Source organism: Carcharodon carcharias, chromosome 8 (assembly GCF_017639515.1).
Source record: "Carcharodon carcharias isolate sCarCar2 chromosome 8, sCarCar2.pri, whole genome shotgun sequence".
Taxonomy (NCBI): Eukaryota; Metazoa; Chordata; class Chondrichthyes; order Lamniformes; family Lamnidae; genus Carcharodon; species Carcharodon carcharias.
This window is the reverse complement of record NC_054474.1, coordinates 173,023,024-173,045,785: the sequence shown is the minus strand read 5'-3', so window position 1 is coordinate 173,045,785 and position 22,762 is coordinate 173,023,024. Positions and strand designations below refer to the sequence as shown.

Genomic DNA, 22,762 nt, shown 5'->3' with positions numbered 1-22,762 from the left:
TAGGAAGGGCTGGATTCCAGGTGAGGAACTACAAGTGGAGTGGAAATCCAACTCAATTACCACTCCGCCGGAAGTTACCACACAATGTTTTAGAAGCTCCAAGATACTGATACAGGAATTCCTCAGGGCAGCATCCTATGACTGATCGTTTCCAGCTGCTTCATCAATTGCCTTATTTCCATCATGTGATCAGTCATGGAGTTGTGTGCTGTAGATTGCAGTGTTCAGTTCCATTTACAACCTCAGATAAAGAAGCATTCCCATGTGCAGCGTGACTTGGACAACATATTGGCTTAGGTTACTGAGTGGCACAAAAGTGGCAAGCAATGACCATCTCCAACTACAGAAAATTTAACCACCTTCCCATGGCATTCAGTGACATTACCGTCTCTGGATTTCCCATCATCAATATCCTGGGGCTCACTATTGTCCAAAAATTTAAATGGACCAGGCACATAAATACTGTGCCTACAACAGCAGGTCAGAGGCTGTGTATTCTGAGGTGGTGACTACATCCTAAACCACCCAAACCCCTTCCGCCATCTACAAGACACAATTGATGAGTGTGATGAGATACTCTTCACTCACCTGGATGATTGCAGCTCTAACAATACTCAACAAGCTTGGCAGCAGCTAGGACACAAGAGCCAGCTTGATGGCAGCACCCATTCGCTGCCTTAAAAATTCTCTCCTACCACCACCAGCGCAATACAGCTGTAGCATGTACCATCTACAAGATACGCTGCAGGAACTCGCTACGGCTTCAATAGCATCTGCCAAATCCAAAACGTCCACCACCTGGGCAGCGAACGCATGGGGACACTATGATCTGCAAGTTCTCTTCCAAGTCACATACCACCAACTTGGAAACATATTATCATTCCTTCATCATCCCTGGGTGAAAATCCTGGAATTCCCTCCCTAACAGCTGAAGTACCTTCACCATACATATTACAGCGTTCAAGAAAGTAGCCAACTACCGCCTTTTCAAAGGCAATCAGGGACGGGTAACAAATGCTGGCCTTGCTGTCAATGTCCACATCCCATAAAAGAATGAATACAAAGAAGCAACATGATTTGGTCGCGTATTCATGGATTGATGTGGTCGATGGAAAAACAGGCAAGCTTACATTTACGTAGGCTTCTCAGAAAAGTCTCAAAAGTACCGTAAATACACTGAATCACTTTGGAGTATAGTAACTTATTTTTAAAAAAGCAACAGCTGTTTTGTGCACAACAAAATACCACAAACAGCAATGAATGACCAGTTAATCTATTTTTACTGGTGTTGGTTAAGGAAGGAAAGCTATTCGGGATACCTGGAGAATTCCCTGCACATCTCTAAAGAAGCCCACAGGTCTTTTAATGCCCACTGAACAGGCATTCAAGGACTCGGTTTAATACCTCATCCTAAGGAAGGTACCTTTGATGAGGCAGCATTCATTCATTACTGCAATGGAATATCAACTTATATTATGAGCTCCATTGCGTGCCATGGGGCCCAAACCCACAATCTTCTAATTTAGAGGCCAGGATACTACAAACAGAGCTAACCTGACAGAATTGATCATTACTGAAGGTTTATAAATATGGAACTGCATTAACTACAAATGCATCAACATAATTAGATATGTCAACACTGAAAAATATTTCAATTTCATAATAAAACTGAATTTGGGTTATTTCTGCATGAACATACCAGAAATATGATAACCTAATCTTTAATAGAAAAATAAATTGATCCATTCAGGCCACAAGCTACATACCTCACTCATCATCAGATTCACTGAGCAGTACTGCCCATACTTGAGTACTCCATGGCCACACAGTTCAAACTCCCTGCAAACATTCACATTAAAGCTCAGCAATTCTAAGGCGGCTTAACATGAAATTGCTCTGGGATCTGTAGATTTGACAAATATATCTTAGCTGCTATCGCAAACACAAAAGCCTTTTGAAAAACATCAGTAAACTGAAATGTTTTGATTGCAATATTCTTTATTCTTTCATGGTATGTGGGCATTGCTAGCAAGGCTAGCATTTGTTGCCCATCCCCGATTGTCCTTGAACTGAGGGCAGTTAAGGGTCAACCACATTGCTGTGGGTCTGGAGTCACTTGTTACAAGGATGACAGTTTTCCTTCCCTAAAGGACATTGATGAACCAGATGGTTTTTTTTTAAAACAACAATGATTTGATAGTTGTCATGGTCACCATAACTAAGAATAAGATTTATATTCCAGATTTGTTAATTGAATTTAAATGCCACCAGCTGCCATGGTGGGATTCAAACCCATGTTCCCAGAGCATTAGGCTGGGCCTAATTACTAGTCCAGCGATATTACCATTGCGCCACCATCTCCCCACCAGTACCGAACTTCATAACCTGTACCACTTCACAATGCAATACAGCTCCTCAAAAATACTTTTCCCCCTTGGGAAGAGATAAAGCTAAGAAACCTACCAACAGGAAAAGAACAATTACAACTTTTAGGGATTTCCTGGGAGAAGGAACAAAACAATCAGAAAGGGCAAAACAATAGGATTCAAATTTATCTGCTGCCTTCATGGAATGACTTGACAAGCAGGGGCCCACAACTAACTATTGATATTTACTATCATTCTTATTCTTACTGGACATGTGTCACATTCTCTTTCTTGAGTGTACGCCAACAATAGATCAGGAATGATTTAAAAAATCCCTGCAGAAGTTGATCTTTCCTGTAATTCACAAAGCTTCACGAGATAACGTGGTACCAAATCCATGATACAGTAAATGAGGGCTAGAATTCTTCTTGAGAGCGCAATTTTGGCAACAAATCATCCCAGTCAAGCCCTAGCAATTCAAAGCCAGAAGTGTACTGTTCACAGGTCAGCCAGTGAAAAGGGATAGCACAGATTTCACACTCAAGAATATTGTGCACCACCACAGAGCAGAACAGGCAGTCAAGAAGCTGCATGTGCCAGAAAAGTTACAAAATTGATGGACAGAATTTCATGACCATTTATGAGTGGACAATTGGTTTGTCACAAAAGCAATGCTACAATTCAACCCTACTGTCCATGCAGAAAGTAGAACAGGTTATGTGCAGAAGATTTTGGGAGAAATGGGTAGTTTTTGGAGTGAATGGATGATGGAGAAGTATTGGTTTTGGGGATGGCATAATCTTTTCTCATTCTGTTTCAGTATGCATCCATGTCATTACTTAAATAAAATCTTGTTATTATGCTGAGGAGCAACTGATGGAGGTCTTTAAGAATACAAAAATGTTTGATAGGGTATATGCAATGTTTTCACTTGTGGGGAGACCAAAAATATAAGATTATAAGTATAAGGATAGTCACTAATTTATCCAATAGGGAGTTCAGGAGTAACTACTCATAGTAGTTAGAATGTGAAATTCTTTTCCACGGGAATAATTGAGACGAAAGTTTAAGTGCATGTAAAGGGAAAGCTAAATAAACATACGAAGGAGAAAAGAATATGCTATGCCGACAGGGTATGATGAAGAGGAGGCACGTGTGAGGCATAAACACCAGCTTAGACCAATTGGGCCGACTGGACAGTTTCTGTGCGGTACATTCTATATAATTCCATGTGATCACAGCTGGCTGCAACAGAAATGATGTGAAAAAATCACGATGGAACTGGTTACAATTGTAGCTTTCTGTATGCATCTGTGTTTTCAATGTTTTTTTGCTAAATCTGTTAATTTGTTTGATAGGTTTGTCATATGGTATCTGAATGCTTGGACACTGATGAGCATCAGAGACTGAGCATGGTAAAATGTAACTATCCTGAGGGACTAGTCTGGGAGAGAGTGAAATTGGAGCTTCTCTCAGTCCTGGGGAAGGGATCAGGGAAGTTAGGTAATTAAGCCAAAGCCGAAAAGGTTCTCAGAAACGGAGAAAGAGATGTGTTGTTGCAGTTTCGAAACTGTTACTTCCTATCAGTTATTCTAAAAACGCACTGTTCTATGTAAAAGTGTTTGGAATATTATCTAGAAGAAGTTGAAGGTCCGCCAGGATGAAGGTGCCAACAATAAAGCCAGCACAAGTTCATGGCAGATGGGTGCACTGATGACTATGCAGGACAGATATTGTCTATAACCAGCTTCAAATAAGCCGTGTTCCTGGCCAGGTTCTCTTGTTGATCCCTGCTGGCATTGACAATCCTTCCATGTCACATCTGCCCCCAGCTCAAATCCTTCACTCCTTCTCTCACTTCAACATGCCATTGACATCTTATCAGTGGCCTAGGGTCATCCAAGAGCCGATAATCAAGTTGTGCTGCTTCAAGTGAACCTTTGGTGTGCCCCTATAGTACATTTGTTAGTTGTACACCCTGCTTTCTTCCACCAGCTCTCCAACCATCATCGCTTCTAAAATATTTTACAAATATAATGATAAAGTCCATGATAACTCAATTATCCTTTGCAAGAATGAGTGCTGAATGAGTGGATTCTGATACTAAACAAGGGCTTCGTCCAGCAGTAGATTTTAACACTACTCTTCGTATCACCATGAAAATAAAGTATCAAGCAGTAAATTACATTTCTGACTTCACACTTCATGGTGTGAAAAGTACCAAATAAAATGGAGAAAAACCAATGTGAACAAAAACTGGAGTTCTTCATGGTGAAAGTTTCAAAACAACTCCTGAACTTCATGAAACGTAATTCTTTAGCTGGGCTTCATACACTTAAATATACAATTGACAACATTGCAAACATTTTTTTTTAATTATGCCAGTATAAAAACAAACAAGATGTCCACTGAATACTGATAACAAAATAAATCTCTCTGAAGATATTCAAACATATTTAATAAGCTCCCAAAGAAACTAACCAAACAAGTTTATAACCCAAAAGATAATTTCTGCTACTTGAATTTGATCATTTAATTTGTAATAATGTTTAAAACGCAATTCACACTATCTCACTGGTGAATCTAACAGGGTTAGATTCAAATCCGTTTCTTACAAATTTTGCAGAAGTACAAAATACAGTAGTTATCTTGTAAAATAAAATACAATGAAGAAAGCATGTTTAAGGACAATGCGTTTATTCATTGTCAACAGATAGATTAGCGTAAAAGGAAGGAAGAGAAGAATTTTCTAAAAATAAAATTCCCCTTTTTACCATAACATTGATCCTTACTATTCCTAACAAAGTTCAATTACTGCCATTGTCTGTACACAACACCCTGTCGTCCTGCCTCATGTATCTCACAACAACCCATCTGGTTATGTGCTCTTTATTGGAGGGTCTTCCTTTCCCCCAGCCCATTCCTCCTCTTTTTCTTCTCACAAGTTCACCTCCTGGCACAAGGAATAAGTAATAGGTAATGCTACAGCTGCCAAAATGAGTACAGTACCACTTAACAATTTGCCTAGTAGAAGATAAGGTTTCATTGGATAAAATGTTGGTTTGAGTCCTGTATAATGCCTAACCAAACATTCATCATATCACCATCATCACTTGTTAACATGTACGGTTTAGTAGCAAGATCAATCAAGACTCACCAGAGGTGCCATATCATTTGCTCTATGAGGTCACGTCATTAAAAAATTATCCTAAGTAATCCCAAGTAGTTTGAAATTATGAAATGTAACTTTGACATCTGGAGAGCTAAACCCCAAAGTTAAAAAATCTCTGTTCTTCAGCATGTTTCAAACTGTGTAGGTCACATAAGTCACTCATCTGAATTCTGAAAAAGTAGTTTCTAATTATTATAATTTCTAGCTTTGTAAATATTCTGCACAAAAGATGCTAATTCATTACAGGAATTAATAATATTCTGAACGTTCTTATCCTTCTAAATTTAACGACATCTCTATTGTGTTTACCACGGAGTGCAGGCAAATCTTTTCTGCCAAAGACTGCTTACAAGGACTTGACTTATTCTTGAAATTTGGAAACAGACATTCATGAACTGAAAATCACCTGAAAAAAAAAAAAAATTCCAGGTGTTTTGTCCAATTACTCATGGGATGTGGGTGTCGCTGGCTAGGCCAGCATTTATTGCCCATTTATAATTGCCCACGAGAAGGTGGCGGTGAGCTGCCTTAGAAGCACAGAACCATAGAAAAGTTACAGCACAGAAAGAAGCATTCAGCCCATCATGTCTGCACTGGCTGAAAAAGAAAATAATTTTTTTTAAATTAAAATTTATTTATTTTTTTTTAAAACTAGGGACCCATTCTAATCCTGTATTTCTTCTTGATCCGCTGCAGTCCATGTGGTGTAGGTACACCCATATTTCTGTTAGGGAGGAAGCACCAGGATTTTGACCCAGCGAGTGAAGGAGCATCGATATATTTCCAAGTCAGGATGGTGAGTGGCTTGGAGGGGAACTTCCAAGTCGCCGTGTTCCCATGTATCTGCTGCCCTTGTCCTTCCAGATGGTAGTGGTCATGGGTTTGGAAGGTGCTGTGTAAGGAGTCTTGGTGAGTTCTTGCAGCGCATCTTATAGGTGGTACACACTGTTGCCACTGTTCGTCGATGGTGGAGGGAGTGAATGTTTGTGGATGGGGTGCCAAGCAGGCTGCTTTGTCCTGGATGGTGTCAAGCTTCTTGAGTGTTGCTGGGGCTGCACTCATCCAGGCAAGTGGCGAGTATTCCATCACATTCCTGACTTGTGCCTTGTAGATGATGGAAAGGCTTTCGGGAGTCAGGTGGTGAGTGACTCGTCACAGGATTCCTAGCCTCTGACCTGCTCTTGTAGCCACAGTATTTATATGGCTAGCCCAGTTTCTGGTCAGTAGTAAACCCCAGGATGTTGATAGTGAGGGATTTGGCGACAATAGTTAGATTCTCTCTTGTTGGAGTTGGTCATTGCCTAGCACTTGCGTGGCACGAATGTTGCTTGCCACTTCTCAGCCCAAGCCTGAATGTTGTCCAGGTCTTGCTGCATATGGTCACAGACTGCTTCAGTATCTAAGGAGTCATGAATGGTGTTGAACATTGTGCAATCATCAATGAACATCCCAACTTCTGACCTTATGACAGAAGGAAGGTCATTGATGAAGCAGTTGAAGACGGTTGGGCCTAGGTCACTACCTGAGGAACTCCTGCAGTGATATCCTGGAACTAAGTTGGTTGACTGCCAACAACCACAACCATCTTCCTTTGTACTAGGTATGACTCTAACCAGATTTTCCCCAATTCCTACTGACTCCAATTTTGCTAGCGCACTTTGATGCCACACTCAGTCAAATGCTGTCATGATGTCATGGGCAGTCACTCTCACCTCATCTCTGGAGTTCAGCTCTTTTGCCCATATCTGAACTAAGGCTGTAATGAGATCAGGAGCTGAGTGATCCAAGCAGAACCCAAACTGAGCATCAGTGATCAGGTTATTGCTAAGCAAATGTCACTTGATAACACTGTTGATGACCCCCTCCATTACTTTACTGACAATCAAGAGTAGACCAATGGGGCAGTTGTTAGTCATATTGAATTTGTCCTGCTTTTTTTTTGTACAGAACATACCTGGGCAATTTTCCACATTGTCAGGAAGATGCTAGTGTTGTAGCTGTACTGGAAAAGCTTGGCTCGAGGTGCGGCAAGTTCTGGAGCACAAGTCTTCAGTACTTTTGCCGGAATATTGACCATAGCCTTATAATGCTATGTAAAAAGTGCATCAGCTGGAAAATGGTAAGAAGTTCCACAAGGATCTACGCTGGGGTCACTGTTATTCACCACATACATAAATGATTTAGAATTGAAGTACAATTTCAAAATATATGAATGACACCAAATTTTGGGGGGGGTGGAGAATGTGAATACAGAGGAGGACTGTAACAAAATACAAGGAGACATAATAAACTGCTTAAAGGGGGTGTAATTGGCAAATTACTTTCAATAGAGCCAAGTGTGAGGTGGTCCACTTTTGTAGTAAGAATTAGGAGGCCACGCACTCCTTGGAAAGCGAGTGTCTAAATGGGATCGAGGAACTAAGGGTCTGCGGTACAGATACACAACACAAAGTAGCAACGCAAGTTAATAACACCATTAAAAAAGCAAATAGAGTGCTGGTATTCATTGCTAGAGGAACAGAACTGAAAAGCAGAGAAGTTATGATAAATCTGTATAGATCCATGGTTAGACCACACTTGGAGTACTGTGAACAGCTCTGGTCTCCATATTATAAAAAGGATGTAGAAGAGGCGCTGGAGAATATGCAAAAAAGATTCACTAGAATGATAACAGAATTGAGAAGTTATTTTGTCAGGCACACTACAAAGCCAAACACTTCAACCACCCCTCCAATCGCAACTTTATATGTAATACCTGCAATTGGATCTGCAGACCAAAATTTGGTTTCACATCACATATGACACCAGCCTAGACAGTGAATAATTGGTCTCCTTGCTGAACACTGATCTGAAGCAATGGCAGAATCTATCATCATACATATCAGGAAAGAGTGAACAGACTGGGGCTCTTTACCCCAGAAAAAAGAGAACTGAGGGTTACCTGATAGAGATGTTAAAGGTTATGAAAATTCACTAGATTTGAATAAAAAAGTTTGAGAAAAAGCTGCCAGGTGAATCAAAGGAATACATCAGCATTGATTCTATAGAAAAAGAGGATGATAACAGTCTATACCCTCCAGAGTTTCTATACAGTCTCACTCCTATGGGCATGCACCACACTCAGATCAGGAAGAAGTATTTATAACATTGCTATGGAACTTGAATTCTAAACAAGGACTTTGTCATCAAACAAGATTTGTAGTTAAAAAGTTGTTTTTTTTAAATGGAAGCAGAAATTATAACAGACTGATTTCAAGGAAACAGTGTATTTAATCCTTAAATAATATTGAGCCCATCAGATAGAAACTTGCCTTTCCCACTCAGGAGAAAACAGTTCCAATTAGATATCAGCTTATACTTCAACTCTTGCTTGGACTCGAACTCAAGTTCTGTCGAAGGGTCATGAGGACTCGAAACGTCAACTCTTTTCTTCTCCGCCGATGCTGCCAGACCTGCTGAGTTTTTCCAGGTAATTCTGTTTTTGTTTTTGTTTTAGACTTTCATAATGTTTGACTATAAACAAGTCACAAGGCCTGGAGATTCTTGACAAAATTTGTATTTCTATTCTTAGGCCTTTTTTATGCATGGGCAGCTATATACAGCTTTTAACAGAATCAAATCTTCTCATTCTGGTGAAAAAATAACTAGAAATCTTGGACTTAAAGAGGTACTGTTGCAATAAAAATGCTAATTTGAAGCCAAGTGTTTTGCGGTCTCTGCTAGTACTACATTATACTATGTAAAACTTTGCATAACACAGTCAGAATTAGGCAAGAGCTCAGCGAATAGAGAGGAGATCCCTAAAACAAGGCAATGGGGTGCTAATTTTCAAAAAGAAAACACAAGACAAACCTAATAAGCACAGGCCTATTACTCTTAATGTCAATTACAGCCAAAACAATGAATTGATCATCTGACACAAATTTGGGAATAAACTGTAAGAAAATGGCCATCAACATCATTCCAGAAAGTAAAGGCCTACCCTTGACTCATGTTTTGAGGCTGTGTTATCTTATGTTGCTATTGAAATTTGGCTTGAGGTCGTGCATGTATACAATCAGAAAGCTATATAAGCTTCAAGAGCTGGGCATTCTAGATATAACTCAAAGATGAACAATAATTTGCTGAGAGATGAAGCTGAAGATACCATTAAGAGGTGTGATTATAGGCATGGGTATAGTTTCAAATCTACATAAAATTAACTCGAATCAGAGATGTAACAGGTTGGTCAAAGTCAAAGAAACATAGAATGGTTATAGCACAGAAAGTCATTCAGCCTGTCACGCCTGCGCTGGCAGTCCGAAGGAGCTATTACCCTAATGCCACACCCCTGCCTTCTCCCCATAGCCCTTCACATTCTGCCTTTTCAGATAATTCAATTCCTTCCCGAAAGCCTCAATTGAACCAGCCTTTACCACACTCAGACAGTGCATTCTAGATCCTAGCCGCTTGCTGCTTGAAAAGGTTTTTCCTGTCACCATTGCTTCTTTTGCCAATTACCTTAAATCTGTGCCATCTATCCTAGACCCTTCCACCAATGAGTACAGTCTCTCCCTATCTACTGCGTCCAGGCCCCTCATGATTTCAAATATCTTTATCAAATCTCCTCTCCAAGGAAAATAGTTATAACTTCTCCAAGCTATCCACACAACAGAAGCTCCTCATCCTGGAAACCATTCTCGTGAATCTTTTCTGCACTCTCTCCTATGTCTGTGTGGTGCCCAGAGTTGGATGCAATGCTCCAGCTGAGGCTGAGCCAGTGTTCTATATCAGTTTAACATGATTTCCTTGCTTTTGTATTCTACGTGCCTATTAATAAAACCCAAGATGCAGTAAGCTTTATTAACCAAACTCTCAACCTATCTTGCCACCTTTAATGGCTAATGCACATATATACCCAGATCCATCAGCTCCAGCAGTCCCTTTAGAATTGTACCCTTTATGTTATATTATCTCTCCGTGTTCTTCCTACAAAAATTAATCAATTTATAATTCTCCACATTAAATTTCATCTGCCACTCATCCATCCATTCCATCTACCTGTCTACGTCCTTTTGAAATTCTACATTACCCTCCACACAGTCCATCAAATAGGATGCTAAACTAAGGAGGCAGTCAAGTCCAGTAAAACCACCAAGGGACTACAGCAGGACTCAGTCAGTCGCGCACTCACCTCCGAGTCAAAAGATTGTGGAATCAAATCCCACTCTAAGGCTTGAGCACAAAAACAAGGCTGACACAGTAGTACAGTGCTGAGGAAGTGGTACACTACAGCTACACTACACCACAGCTCAGTATAATCATTCTATACTATTTCCATGTTCTTTAATGCTATCTTTGACTCATCAAGAATGCACTTACTCATCCTATCTGCCACTGAAAGCCTAATCCACGCCTTCATTAGCTCCCGGCTTTACTGCTTTAATGTTCTCCTGGCTTGACTTCCATCTCCATACTACATAAATTTGAGCTCTGCTCTCTGTATCCCAACTACATATATGCAAGTTTATTTGTTCTTTCTTTCTTTAACTCACCCCAAATACCATTCTCCCATTCCCACTGGTCCTGGGTGACCAACACCTCAATTTTAAAATTCTCGTCCTCACGTTCAAATCACTCTGTGGCCTTCCCCATCCTCATCTCTGTAACTGTCTCAATCGCTACATCTTTTAAGAACTATGAATTCCTCTAACTCTGGGCTCTTCTGCAACTCCACTTCCTTCACCCCATCATTGGCAGTCCTTCCTTCTGCCACCTAAGCCTTAAGCTATGGAATTCCCTGCCTAAACCTCTCACTGTTCCTTTAAGACACTCCTTTAAACCTACTTCTTTGACTAAGCCTTTAATCACGTGTCCTAATGCCTCCTTTCTTGTCAAATTTTACCTGATATCATTCCTGAAATGCCTTGGGTGATCTAACTACATTAAAGGCACTTTATAAAAGCAAGTTGCTGTTGCTGGTCAACAGTATAATCCAGTAGCGTGAAAGGTTGTTTAATTATCTGTATTTAGCTACCTTTGCATCACATCATTCCTGACAACATGCAGGGAACTTGTTCCCTGACTTCAGCCAATGTCTGTATTGGACTAGCCACTAGGAATTATAGAACAAATCCACTTTCTCTCCAAGTTTCTTCCCTCTGCTTACTAAACACCAGACACTATGCTTAAAATGACTTGCTTGTGTTCTCATTCTTCTGAGTGACCTGACTTGATAAGGCAGTTTAGAAAAAAAAATATGCCACTATGAGACAGTTTGAAACACCCTTCTACTATCTGTATCCCTAAGGCTAAAATACTTTGAGGGCATGTGTAGTCAGAAGCCAAACTTATGACTAACCACACAACAACAATTACTTTGCCAACACTAGAATCTAAAAAAAAAAAATCGGTAAAAATAACTGTTTTAGGAACTTAAAGTTAATCAAATTCTAAAGCAATTTAGTGCTTTAAAAACATGCAAGAACTAGGATGCTTAAACTGATGAATATCAGTTGTACTAGGAAATCAAGGCAAAGATCTTTATCAATGCATAATTCAGAAAAAAATCCAGCTATTGTAGAGTTTCATGTCATCCTTAACCAGTTTTTCAAAATGATATATTTGAGAGAAATTTCTGTATATGAAATTGTAAACTGTTTTTCACTTATGGTCAAAAAGACAGGCTCATTTCAGATATTTTTAGTGATTCGACATCTTTAAAGGGATCAAGATTATCACAAATATAGTACTTTTAAAAGTGAATCAAGCTTTGTCCCATAGCATAGCATAGTTTACTAAATAGAGAGAAAGCATTACACCATACTTGGTGATGCAAGATATTAGTCTGAAACAGTTGCGCCAAAAATTGCCATCATGTGTGTTACTGTCCATGATCTTGATCTCCATCAAGTCAGCAGTGAAGGTATTAGCAGAAATCAGGCAGGAAGTAAAAAATCTCCCTAGGCACTAACTCTAGCGTCATCAGCAGAAGCCAACAACTTCCCAATTCCCACCCTCTTAACCAGGAGGAGAATTTACAAAAAGTCTTTCATCTTGCTTTCTACCAGTTTTTACAAATGAGCTCTTCAAACACAGTACAAACCAAAATCAAGCATAACCACATTAGCTCCATGCTCTGACAAATTCAAGCCAATATACAATAATTAATAGGTCATTTAATCATATTAGATTTGCACACTCAAGTCTTCAAACGCACCACACAAGATGTTTTTATAAGCATCCATATTTAACAGCTTTATGAAAATCAATAGTATGGCATGAATGTCACAAAGCACAAGGGAGGCAGTGTATTACCACAAGATTCAATCTTGGCAGTACTCAAACAAAATGAAAAATAATTTTACTGCAGGAGTCAGAAAGCCCCTTTAACATTTAATGTTACACAGCAGAAGATTTTACATGCCAGTAAGAACATTCTACAATATTAATCTTCTAAAATCTGAAAAGGACACAATTGATTATTCTATTGAAAATCTCAACCCAAGTAAAAATGCATTAGGAAACATTAAACACAGGATGCCACAGTGATCACAAACGTTGTTAAGTTTATTTTTTCATGGGATGTGGCTGATCTGGCTAGGCCAACATTTATTACCCATCCTTAATTGCCCTTGAGAAGGCAGTGGTCCCTAATTTTGCCCTTGAGAAGGTGGTGGTGGGCTGCCTTCTTGAACCGCTGCAGTCCATGTAGTTTAGGTACTAACACAGTGGTGTTAGGGAGGGAGTTCCAAGATTTTGCCCCATATTTCAAAAGCCCAGGAATGTGCAATATGTCAATGTCTTGATATTGATTGTTTGCTTACTGTATGAAAACATTAAAAACAAAATATTATGGCATTTTACACATCTATTTCTCAACCTCCAGGTAAATAAGTGCACTCAATGCAACTGGCAAACAGTAATATCAGTTCTAATTTCTTGGTCACAGTTGCTAAATTCATGACAAACCTAAAATAAGCGACAGTAACTCATATACAGCAAAGAAACACAGAACACCCTACAAGCAATTCTTTCTCCTCAAGAGACCAAGATGATGATGAAATTCAAACAATGTAAAAATATGTAACCTAGTATAATGAGCTAATGTTACCCACACTTTATCAGCAGTTACTGATGGATGTTTCTCAACCTTGCTCAAATACTGTGTGGGAGTAAAGTCTAATATAGGCCGATGTCTTCATTTGCTATCATACTACATGCAAAATATTTATTTTATTAGACAGTCATGTGAATCACATCATTATCCTATAGTGATTGAAGACATAATGGATAATTTAATTAAACATCTTTGCTACTTTAATGGTGATATTTGTTATACCACTTTCTATTACTACTCTAACTGCAATTCAGCAAATAGTAATACAGCCTATTACTGTACTTGTTAGACATTATTTATTGGAGGCTAATGAAATTCTGTAGGTAGCAATTAGGTCCTGTCGTCCAGGTGACATCCACATTTGAACTCCTTGAATAAATTACTCTATTGTTTTTCACTCTTAACCAAGCATTATCATATATTCAAGTAGTAAATTTTTGAAAGTGGTTACATGAATGTAATTATCCAACCAAGCAGCTTAAATGATATTGTAAACCATGTCAGCAAGGCTGTAATCATACATATATATTGAAATGAAACGCTTTGATGTGCAGCAACTTGAAAGTGGCAGTATAACCTGGAAGTGACGCCTTGTGCGCAAGGTCAGGCAGTGTCTTACGCCATTTGTCTTCATACAAGGTTGAGAAAAGTCGTCAGGAATCAAATTAGTTACAAAAACTGCACAGGCATCCACCAGATCTCCTTGAAAACATTAAAATGATTCAATGCAAAGTTTCTACTTGATAAGCTGCCGCTAGCTTTCTGCTAACATTGAAAATAGCTATCAGAAGTTTAAAGCTCTCCATAAAAGCATAAAAATTTGCACAAAGCTCTTTTACTAGGCGGGGGGGAGAGCACAGTCCGCAGTATAACTTGGGTCTTACTTAGAGATATAAGTCACAGATTAGTAGCATGACGAAAATGCAGTCTAAAGCCTAAGGGACTTCTAGCCATCAACAGAAGCACCAATATTATGTTACATTTTACTATTCTCTTTTAATCACTCTTGGTATTTACTAATATTTAAACTATTCAGTACATGGTTTCTGTCTTGCACAAGCTAGGGTACTTATTTTTCAGTTTGTTTTTACATAGCAATCTTTGCAGACTCAAACTGTTTGTGTGAATGTCACAACACACCATGAGAAAATGATTAGAGTGTCATAACTGTAGCTTTATTGAAAATAATCTGCAGTTAATTATCAAGAATTTTTTTGTGCAATATATACCAGAATCTTATACAACTTGCATCTTAACATTTCACTTTTTGCATTAACATGTCTTTCACAATTGAGGAAACCATTCAGATTTCGTGCTCAGGTGACAGGGTCATTTCAGGTGTCCAGGTGTTAACAACAACATCATTTCAGCTAAATCAGTGGGTGTACAATAACATGAATGGTTCGGAGACAACAATGAACCTTGCTGAAATTGTTCCAGCACTGTGAACACAAAATATAATCTGCTAAATAGCTAGAAAGAGAATAAGTGAGGATCAGTTTCAGAGATTTTCTTATTTAATATCAGGCCTCTCGATTGTGAAGTTGGCATCTGACAAACTTTGGATATAAAAAGTTGCAAATTCACTTCAATCCTGCCAAGTTTAAAACCTCCAATCACTTACTATGGGGTGTAACTTCAATTACTTTTTTAATATTTTACTTTCAAGTAAAATGCAATTCAATAGTCACAAAAGGTGAACACTACCTGAATTGCTGGACTCAGGATGTGTTACTTCAGCATAGACTTCAAATGCCTTCTCTGGATTTTCCCTGCATCAATAAAAATAATTCTTAGTATTAGTCAAGCAGAAAGGAAAACTGAATTGTTATGGTAAATTTCACAGATAAATAACAGGGTCCATCATATTAATAAAGGAATCAAGTTTTGCCCTTATCTGAAAATTCTTCACATTCGCTTCATTTTAATATTTCAATGCAAGATGCAAAGTCATAAAAATGAGGTGCAAGTTTTAAGAAAATAAGTTAACAAGCAGAATACATTGAAGTGATGTTTATAACAATTTTGATTTTGCAAGAGTTGAAATACATATATCATTGCTGATGAACTATTGAAATATCTGTCAAAATCATTAACATTTGTTTAGTATCTTTTACATAGAGCTTTTCAGGTGAACTTTACAAAACGGAAGAGGAAGTCGCTGACGAGCTCTGTACCAGAAGATGCACAGGACTGCTCAGATTCTTTACAGCAACACCATCACACTTACAGCCATTGGACTAAATCACTATATTTCTGCAAATCGTTCAGCAACATAAAAAGCCTGGCATTTATGTTGAATTAAAGACCTTAATTTTCAGGACAGACTTATGACATTGATGAAACTAATCAACTTTGTGCCCAAGCTAACCACAAAAATTATTACAATCTATAGCAAGGGGATTTTCAATATGACCACTCAACTATAGGAAGAGAGGAGAGACACAACTTAATGAAGAGTATTAAAGTGACAGGCTAGGGTGTCGGTTCAGTGAAATATGATCTCAGTTGCCACTTAAGAATAAGGCTTAAGATCTTTTTCCGCTCTCATTGTTAATTTTCTCCTCTTCTGAAGTTTTGACTTATGGCTGGGCTGGCATCGGTTACCTCAGTCAAGTACAATAAGACTTGACAATGAATTGTGGCAGGTTCTTTCCCCACTGAGGTGGCATGACAGCCAAGCACAATTCTGCCCTCAATGATATCCACATGGGGCAGTGATCAGATGTGGGAATCATAGCTTATTTTGCACCTCCCTAAGCTGAGGACACTAAAGGCAATTGTTATAACTTGTTAACCTTGTTGTTTGCATTCTTTTGGTATTAACATATCAGTGATGTTGTATCTTTGTTGAATATTACACGCCACCGCAACCATTATCGGACCAATTTTGGCTCTAGCTCAGTAAATAAACATACAAGCAATCAAACAAGTCAAGTGTGTCCCAGTTTCAATTACAGGACTGTAATGTAAAGGTGGTAGTTAATGCATGCCAATTAACCTCAATAATTTTGAAATCTGAAGCAGAGGGGAACAAAAACAACGAAGGTCTCTGCTCCTCAACACTATCAAGTAACTCTTGATAAGAAGTTGCTTTCTTGTATGGAGATTGGAGAGGATAAAAATTGACCTCATCAGTAATGACTCCCACAGTCAAATAGTCTCCTCACACTCCTGTCACTCACTGTAAATGACCACTTGGGTAACATACCACAAAAATGCTAACTTCCACAGAAGCATGCCGAAACATGGATCAGAACCTTAAGTTGTCAAGAAAAATTAGGAAAACTTGCCAAGGCTCCTCCTACAACACATCTCAAATCCACAACCTGCACCACTTAGCAAGATAGGGGCAGCAAATGCATGGAGAACCACCACCACCTCCCAAGCTCCCCACTGAGTTACAAGCCACCCTGGCCTTGAAATACATTGACGTTCCTTCACTATCGCTGGGTCAAAATCCTGAAACTCCCTATCAAATAGCATTGTGGGAGAACCTTCACCATGCAAACTGCAGTGCTTCAAGAAGACAACTCACCAACACCTTCTCAAGATAACCAGAGATGGGCAACAAACGAAATTAATTTAAAAAATTTAAACCAAGATCAGTACTAAGTCAATTATATGAATTCTTGCTCAGGATTATGATCTATAAGAGCAACTATTTTTTACTTGCATGTTAACTTACTCCTCAGATTGATTTAACTTGTAAATACTTTACATTTGACTGAAAGTACATGGTCGCCCCAAATCAAATATTTTTTGGTCTATGCGTACTGTTTAGAATTTTTAGTTGCTCCACTGGTAAATCCAGTTGTGATAAAATAGGCATAGAGTACATCTAAATTTATACTTTACAACTTCAATTCCATTTGTTGCTGTACATCATGGTCTGCAGTAAATAATAGCCCTTCTCTGAGACACTTTGCTAAAGTACCTACAACAGTGACCATCACTTGTCATAGAGGTGACAGAGTAAAATCCAATGAACACAGATAATCACCTCAAAGTATAAAAGCATCAAGTTGAACCACATCTAATATTTTTAAATACCAATCCAAACATATTAATGGTACAAAGTATAACATTGTATGAATTAATGCCTACAAGTGAAGCTTGTCTGAAATACTGTACAAAAAAAAATCCAAATACAAAAGTATAACGAGTCTTAGGGTTAGATGAAAGAGGATGGGAGGAGGCTCATGTAGAGGATAAACACAAGCTGTTTGGCTGAATGGTCTGTTGGAATATTGTAAATTCTTTGCAATTCCATGCTTTACTTCTCCCTGTCCTAACATGCATCAACTTTCGTGATTGGTGCCTCCTTGCACGTCTCCAGAAATTTACTTCTAGATTATCATATCAATAACAAAATGTCATCTGCATAATAAATGTGTACTTTTGAGCAAAGACATAACAAGTGATTGGTCGCAGTTTAATGAAGCTTTGCTGTAGCTGAAGAATTAAAGGCAGCATTTTGCACTAGGATTAACATTTAATTGTCACTTAAATTACAGATAATTAGCTGTTAGCCTAAATTATTGTTTTAAAGTTGCACCCTGTAGCTCCTCCTTTGAGCCATTAATTATAAATACAATTCACACATGACAGTGAAATACAGAAAAATTCATCAAGAATAATGTGGTAAAACTGCAGGTTCTATATCACAAAACTGATACTTCTCGAGATTCTGTGTCACACAACACATCAACAACATTTTTGCCAACAAAACATAATTAAGTATCATTACTTATTCTTTCCTGTTTTCCCCTTCAATTGTGTTGAGTCCTGGCTTGGATACAATTTCATGGGCACCCTCCAATATCTCAACTAAGTAGCCGCTCCAACCTTTGAGTCTTGACAAGGAGGGTCAGCAGCTTATTCCACTGCAAAGGACATCTGAGTCAAACTTGAATCCGTCCTCCCCCGATGTCCACACACAGGCAATTCTAACACAGGTTCCTAGTTAACAGTCAAGGATGAGGCCTCTGGCCTATTACTCCCCTTTGAATTCAGAGGGACTAAGACCAAATGTAATGTGTCTATCACAGATGAGATCAACTATATTCACACAGATAGGGTTGTTCTCCTTACAGCAGAGAAGGCTAAGGGGAGATTCAATGGAGGAGTTTAAAATCATGAAGGGTTTAGATAGAGTAAATAAAGAGAAACTATTTCCAGTGACTGAAGGGTTGAAAACCAGAGGGCACAGATTTAAGGCGATTGGCAAAAGAACAAGTGGCGACATGAAGAAAAAATATGCATAAGTGGTTTGGATCTGAAATGCACCACCTGATAGACTAGTTGATACAGACTGAATACCTTCAAAAGGGAATTTGATAAATACTTGAAAGAGAAAAATTGCAGTGATATGGAGAAAAAGCAGAAGAGTGGGACTAACTGAATTTATCATCAAGAGAGTCAGTATTGGCTCAATGGGCCAAATGTATTGTTCCAAGATTCTATAACTGGATGAAGCCTGGGACCTTTTCTGGTCTGTATGGTATAACTAATCACTGAATAATCTTAGTCAAGGTAACTGTGAGACTTCACTCCCAACATGCAGCCTTTCTAGAAAGTATGGCAAACAACATTGGACTCCCAATTTCCTGCTCACCAATAGCAAGCATCCACGTTGGGTGTGGGGTCACACAAGGAGTAGCTCCACTAGATTCTCAGAGAAGCACCCACATATTCCCTCATTAGTGACAGAAGTTTTTCCAAAGCTACTCCTACATTCGTCATCAGAATAAGCTTTTACAGGTGTCCTCTCTTTTTTTTCAGCCTTTATTCTCTCTTGCATCCAGTAACAACTGTCTTACACAATCTTCTTCTACCTTCCTGTGTTGAAAATAAGACACCTTTTCCAACACTCCTTTACAGGATCTCCACTGGCTGAAATCATATGTAGTAGTAAGGAAGATGGTTGTTGCTGCTGGAAGTCAATCATTTCAGCCCCAGGACATCAGGAGTTCCTCAGGGAAATGTCCCTTAGGTTCAGCCACTTTCAGCTTCTTCATCATTGTCCTTTCCATCAGAAGGTTAGAACTGGGACTGTTCACTGATGATTGCACAGGTTCAATTCTTTTCACAACTCATTTGATAATGAAGCAGTCTATGCCCACATGCAGCAAGACCTGGACTGATAAATGACAAGTAACACAATTTGCCACACAAGAGCAAGCAATGGTCAACTCCAGCAAAAAAAATTCTGAACACTTCCCTTTGATATTCAGTGCATTACCATGAATGAATCCCCCATCATTAATATCCTGGGGATGATCAATGACCAGAAATATAACTGGACTAGACACATAAATGTTGTGGCTACAAGAGGTCAGAAGCTGGGAATGCGACGGTGAACTCACCACCTGACTCCCAAGAGTCTGTCCACCATCTACAAGACACAAGTCAGGTATGTAATGAATGGAACATTCCCCACTTGTCTGCAACTCCAACAACACTCGAGCTCATGGCCATCCAGGACAAAGTACCTCATCCACCACCCGAAATATTCATTCCCTCCATCGGTGGTGTAACACATATGCAGCATGTACCTTATACAAGATGCACTGCAGCAACTCCACCATGGTTTCCAACAGCCTTCCCAAACCCACAGCCACTACCATCTAGAAGGACAAGGGCAGGAGGTGACCTGGGAAGGCTGCCCTCTAGATCTCTTACTCTTACCTGGAGGTCCCGCAGAGGGATTGGGGTGGGGAGAGGGGCAGAGGGTTGCAGTGAATTGAGCTCTCCCAAAGAATAAGAGGACAACTTCTCCAACCAAGCAGGCATGGATGAAAGTGGACAAGGAAGTCAGCAGCAGGAGTCATACACCATCGTGACTTGGAAATATACTGTTGTTCCTTCATCATCATTAGGACAAAATCCTGGGATTCCCAACCAATTTTCCATATAAGCTACACTCACACATAGCCGCATAGCAACCCAGAAGGCACAGCTCACAAGTTGTCTCTTTTAAGATATGACACATGCACAGCCAGACAAAAAATAAAATAACATTTAAACAAACAGGCCATGTACAAAAAACCAAAAAAATTAGAGGGGACTGTTCTCTCTACCTTACAGCACTGTGGGTGCGCCTTCAACACACAGACTGTGGTTGTTCAAGGAGGCAGTCCACCACCACCCTTCTCAAAGGCAATAAACATCAGCCTCACCACAATACATCTTAAGGACCAAACATCTCTCCTCCATCAGTCTTCCTTTCCTCCTATAATCCTACAGCTTTGCAAACCCAAGCTGCATGTCACCCAACCATAATTCCTAATTTACCTCTTTTTACTTTTAAAATGTGGTGATATTCTAAAATAAAGCTTTAGCCTTTCATTTAGGCTTCTTAAATTAAGAATAAGGTATCCTGCTTGAAAAAGATTTATTTTTGTTCCCAATACATCTCAGGAATCCAATTTTTACTAACAGATACCAAATTTTTGATGCTTAACTCTCACTGCTAAAGACAACCTCTTAAGCCATAACTATAATATTAACTTCCAATCAACTGGACATACCCCTGTATCCTTGGCCTTTTTAAATTAATGCAAACCACAATTATTTTTATACCATACAAAGTAACCAAACAAACTTGAAACACTATGAATGATGAGTGACCGTGTAGCATATTATCATGGCAATATGCTAAGCATATGAGGTGCCACGCCATCACACTTTCCTAATACAACCACGTTAAATCACCATGGTTTGTTCATGCAAATTTTTAAAGAAAATATAGAACTTCAAAAAGACTGCAGTGTTTTTTCAGCGACAGTTACACCGTTATTAGAAAGTCTTATAAGGCATAAGTCGCTTGTGTGAATATTCATAGTGGGAGGAAGATTCTGATCCAGACATCAAAATTGCCCTCTTCATCAAAATGAGTGATAAACTTCAATCACTGGCTGCAGCATATAGAACAATTTCCCTAATGTCCACCATTCTCTTGATCATGTCATCCTTGAGATTTAATCTTCCAAGCACAGCAGTTTCACCTATATGGTCACGATCACATAGGCCAGGGCCAGTGCCTGTGGTCTTTGCTAGTGTGGAGCTTTGAAACCTTTTCCATCCACCTAGAGGTTAATAGGGATGCAAGAATCATGTTGAAATTGACTTCCACATAAACGTACGAGATTATGACTCGCGTTTGTTAAATGAAATGAAGTGAAAGCCGAGAGGGTGACAGATGCCCGAGAGAAGCTGACACCACATCTAACCGGGTCCAAGGCCGAAGCAACGGGCATCAATGATCCAGGTGTCAACAGCTCCTGGTTGTTCCTGACTGCCACTGCCAGTGACAAACAGGGCCTGAATGAACGTGATAGTGGAGCTCACTCTGCGTCAACAGGAGCCACATTGAAACCCCCCTCCACCTCCCCGAGTGCACTGAAGAGGCTGGGGCTGGCTGCGTTGCACCCCCCCCCCCCCCCCCCCCCCGCCTGTTTTGGTGAGCTGGGGGCCGGTGGACCGAGAGCAGGCGAGCTCCAGGGACGCCGCGGCCTAGCGCTCCTCAACAGGCTGAAGCAACGCAGACATAACGCCTCAAAATCTCCACAGCACCGAGAGGGGGAGAGGGGGAATAAACTCACTTAATCCTGGACCCCATCGTTGGTCGCCGCACAACTGCGCTGCTGTTTGGCTTAGAGCAGAGAACCAGACGGAAATCAGCCGAGTATTTTCCTCTTCACCCTTCACGCAAAGCTGGGGAACGACATGGTCACCGGGCAGAGAGAGAGAGAGAGAGAGAGAGAGAGAGAGAGCGAACGAGCGAGCGCCTCAGCCGTGGGCTTGGCCGTGGGCCGCGGTGCCTGCCGGGACCTGTAGTCCAGCCACTCGTGCCCTGCCCCCTTCGCTGCGATGAGCAAACGTCAGGGCGACAACTACAACTCCCAGAGAGCAGCGGGCGCGCACGCACGCACGCTGCCCCCTCCCCCACTCCCCACCGCGCACGCGCGGACGCAGAACATGTGCCCCCCCCCCCCCCCCCCCCCCAAAAGCGTAAATCAGCTGGACTTTGTTAACTTTTTTTTCTCTCTCTCTCAAATCTCGGTGATCCAACCACGTCTGTTTGCGATGTGACACCTGGAGCCCAGGGGCTCCCTTTCATCG

The 22,762-nt window shown here is 40.0% G+C and overlaps 1 protein-coding gene across 8 annotated transcripts in view; it reads right to left on the bottom strand.

Moving 5' to 3' along the window:
• Positions 1-22,446, bottom strand: part of LOC121281034 (DENN domain-containing protein 1A-like) — a 607,528-nt gene extending 585,082 nt beyond the window's left edge. For 7 of the 8 annotated variants that reach the window (XM_041193614.1, XM_041193619.1, XM_041193616.1 and 4 more), the window contains exons 1-3: positions 22,243-22,446; positions 15,344-15,408; positions 14,214-14,338 (exon numbers count right to left, since the gene is read on the bottom strand). In XM_041193614.1, the coding sequence (XP_041049548.1) occupies positions 14,214-14,338; positions 15,344-15,408; positions 22,243-22,259 (207 nt within the window). In that variant the 5' untranslated portion in view covers positions 22,260-22,446. The remainder of the gene's footprint in view (positions 1-14,213; positions 14,339-15,343; positions 15,409-22,242) is intronic. The other variant, XM_041193618.1, reaches the window with a different exon arrangement.
• Positions 22,447-22,762: the final 316 nt, after the last annotated feature.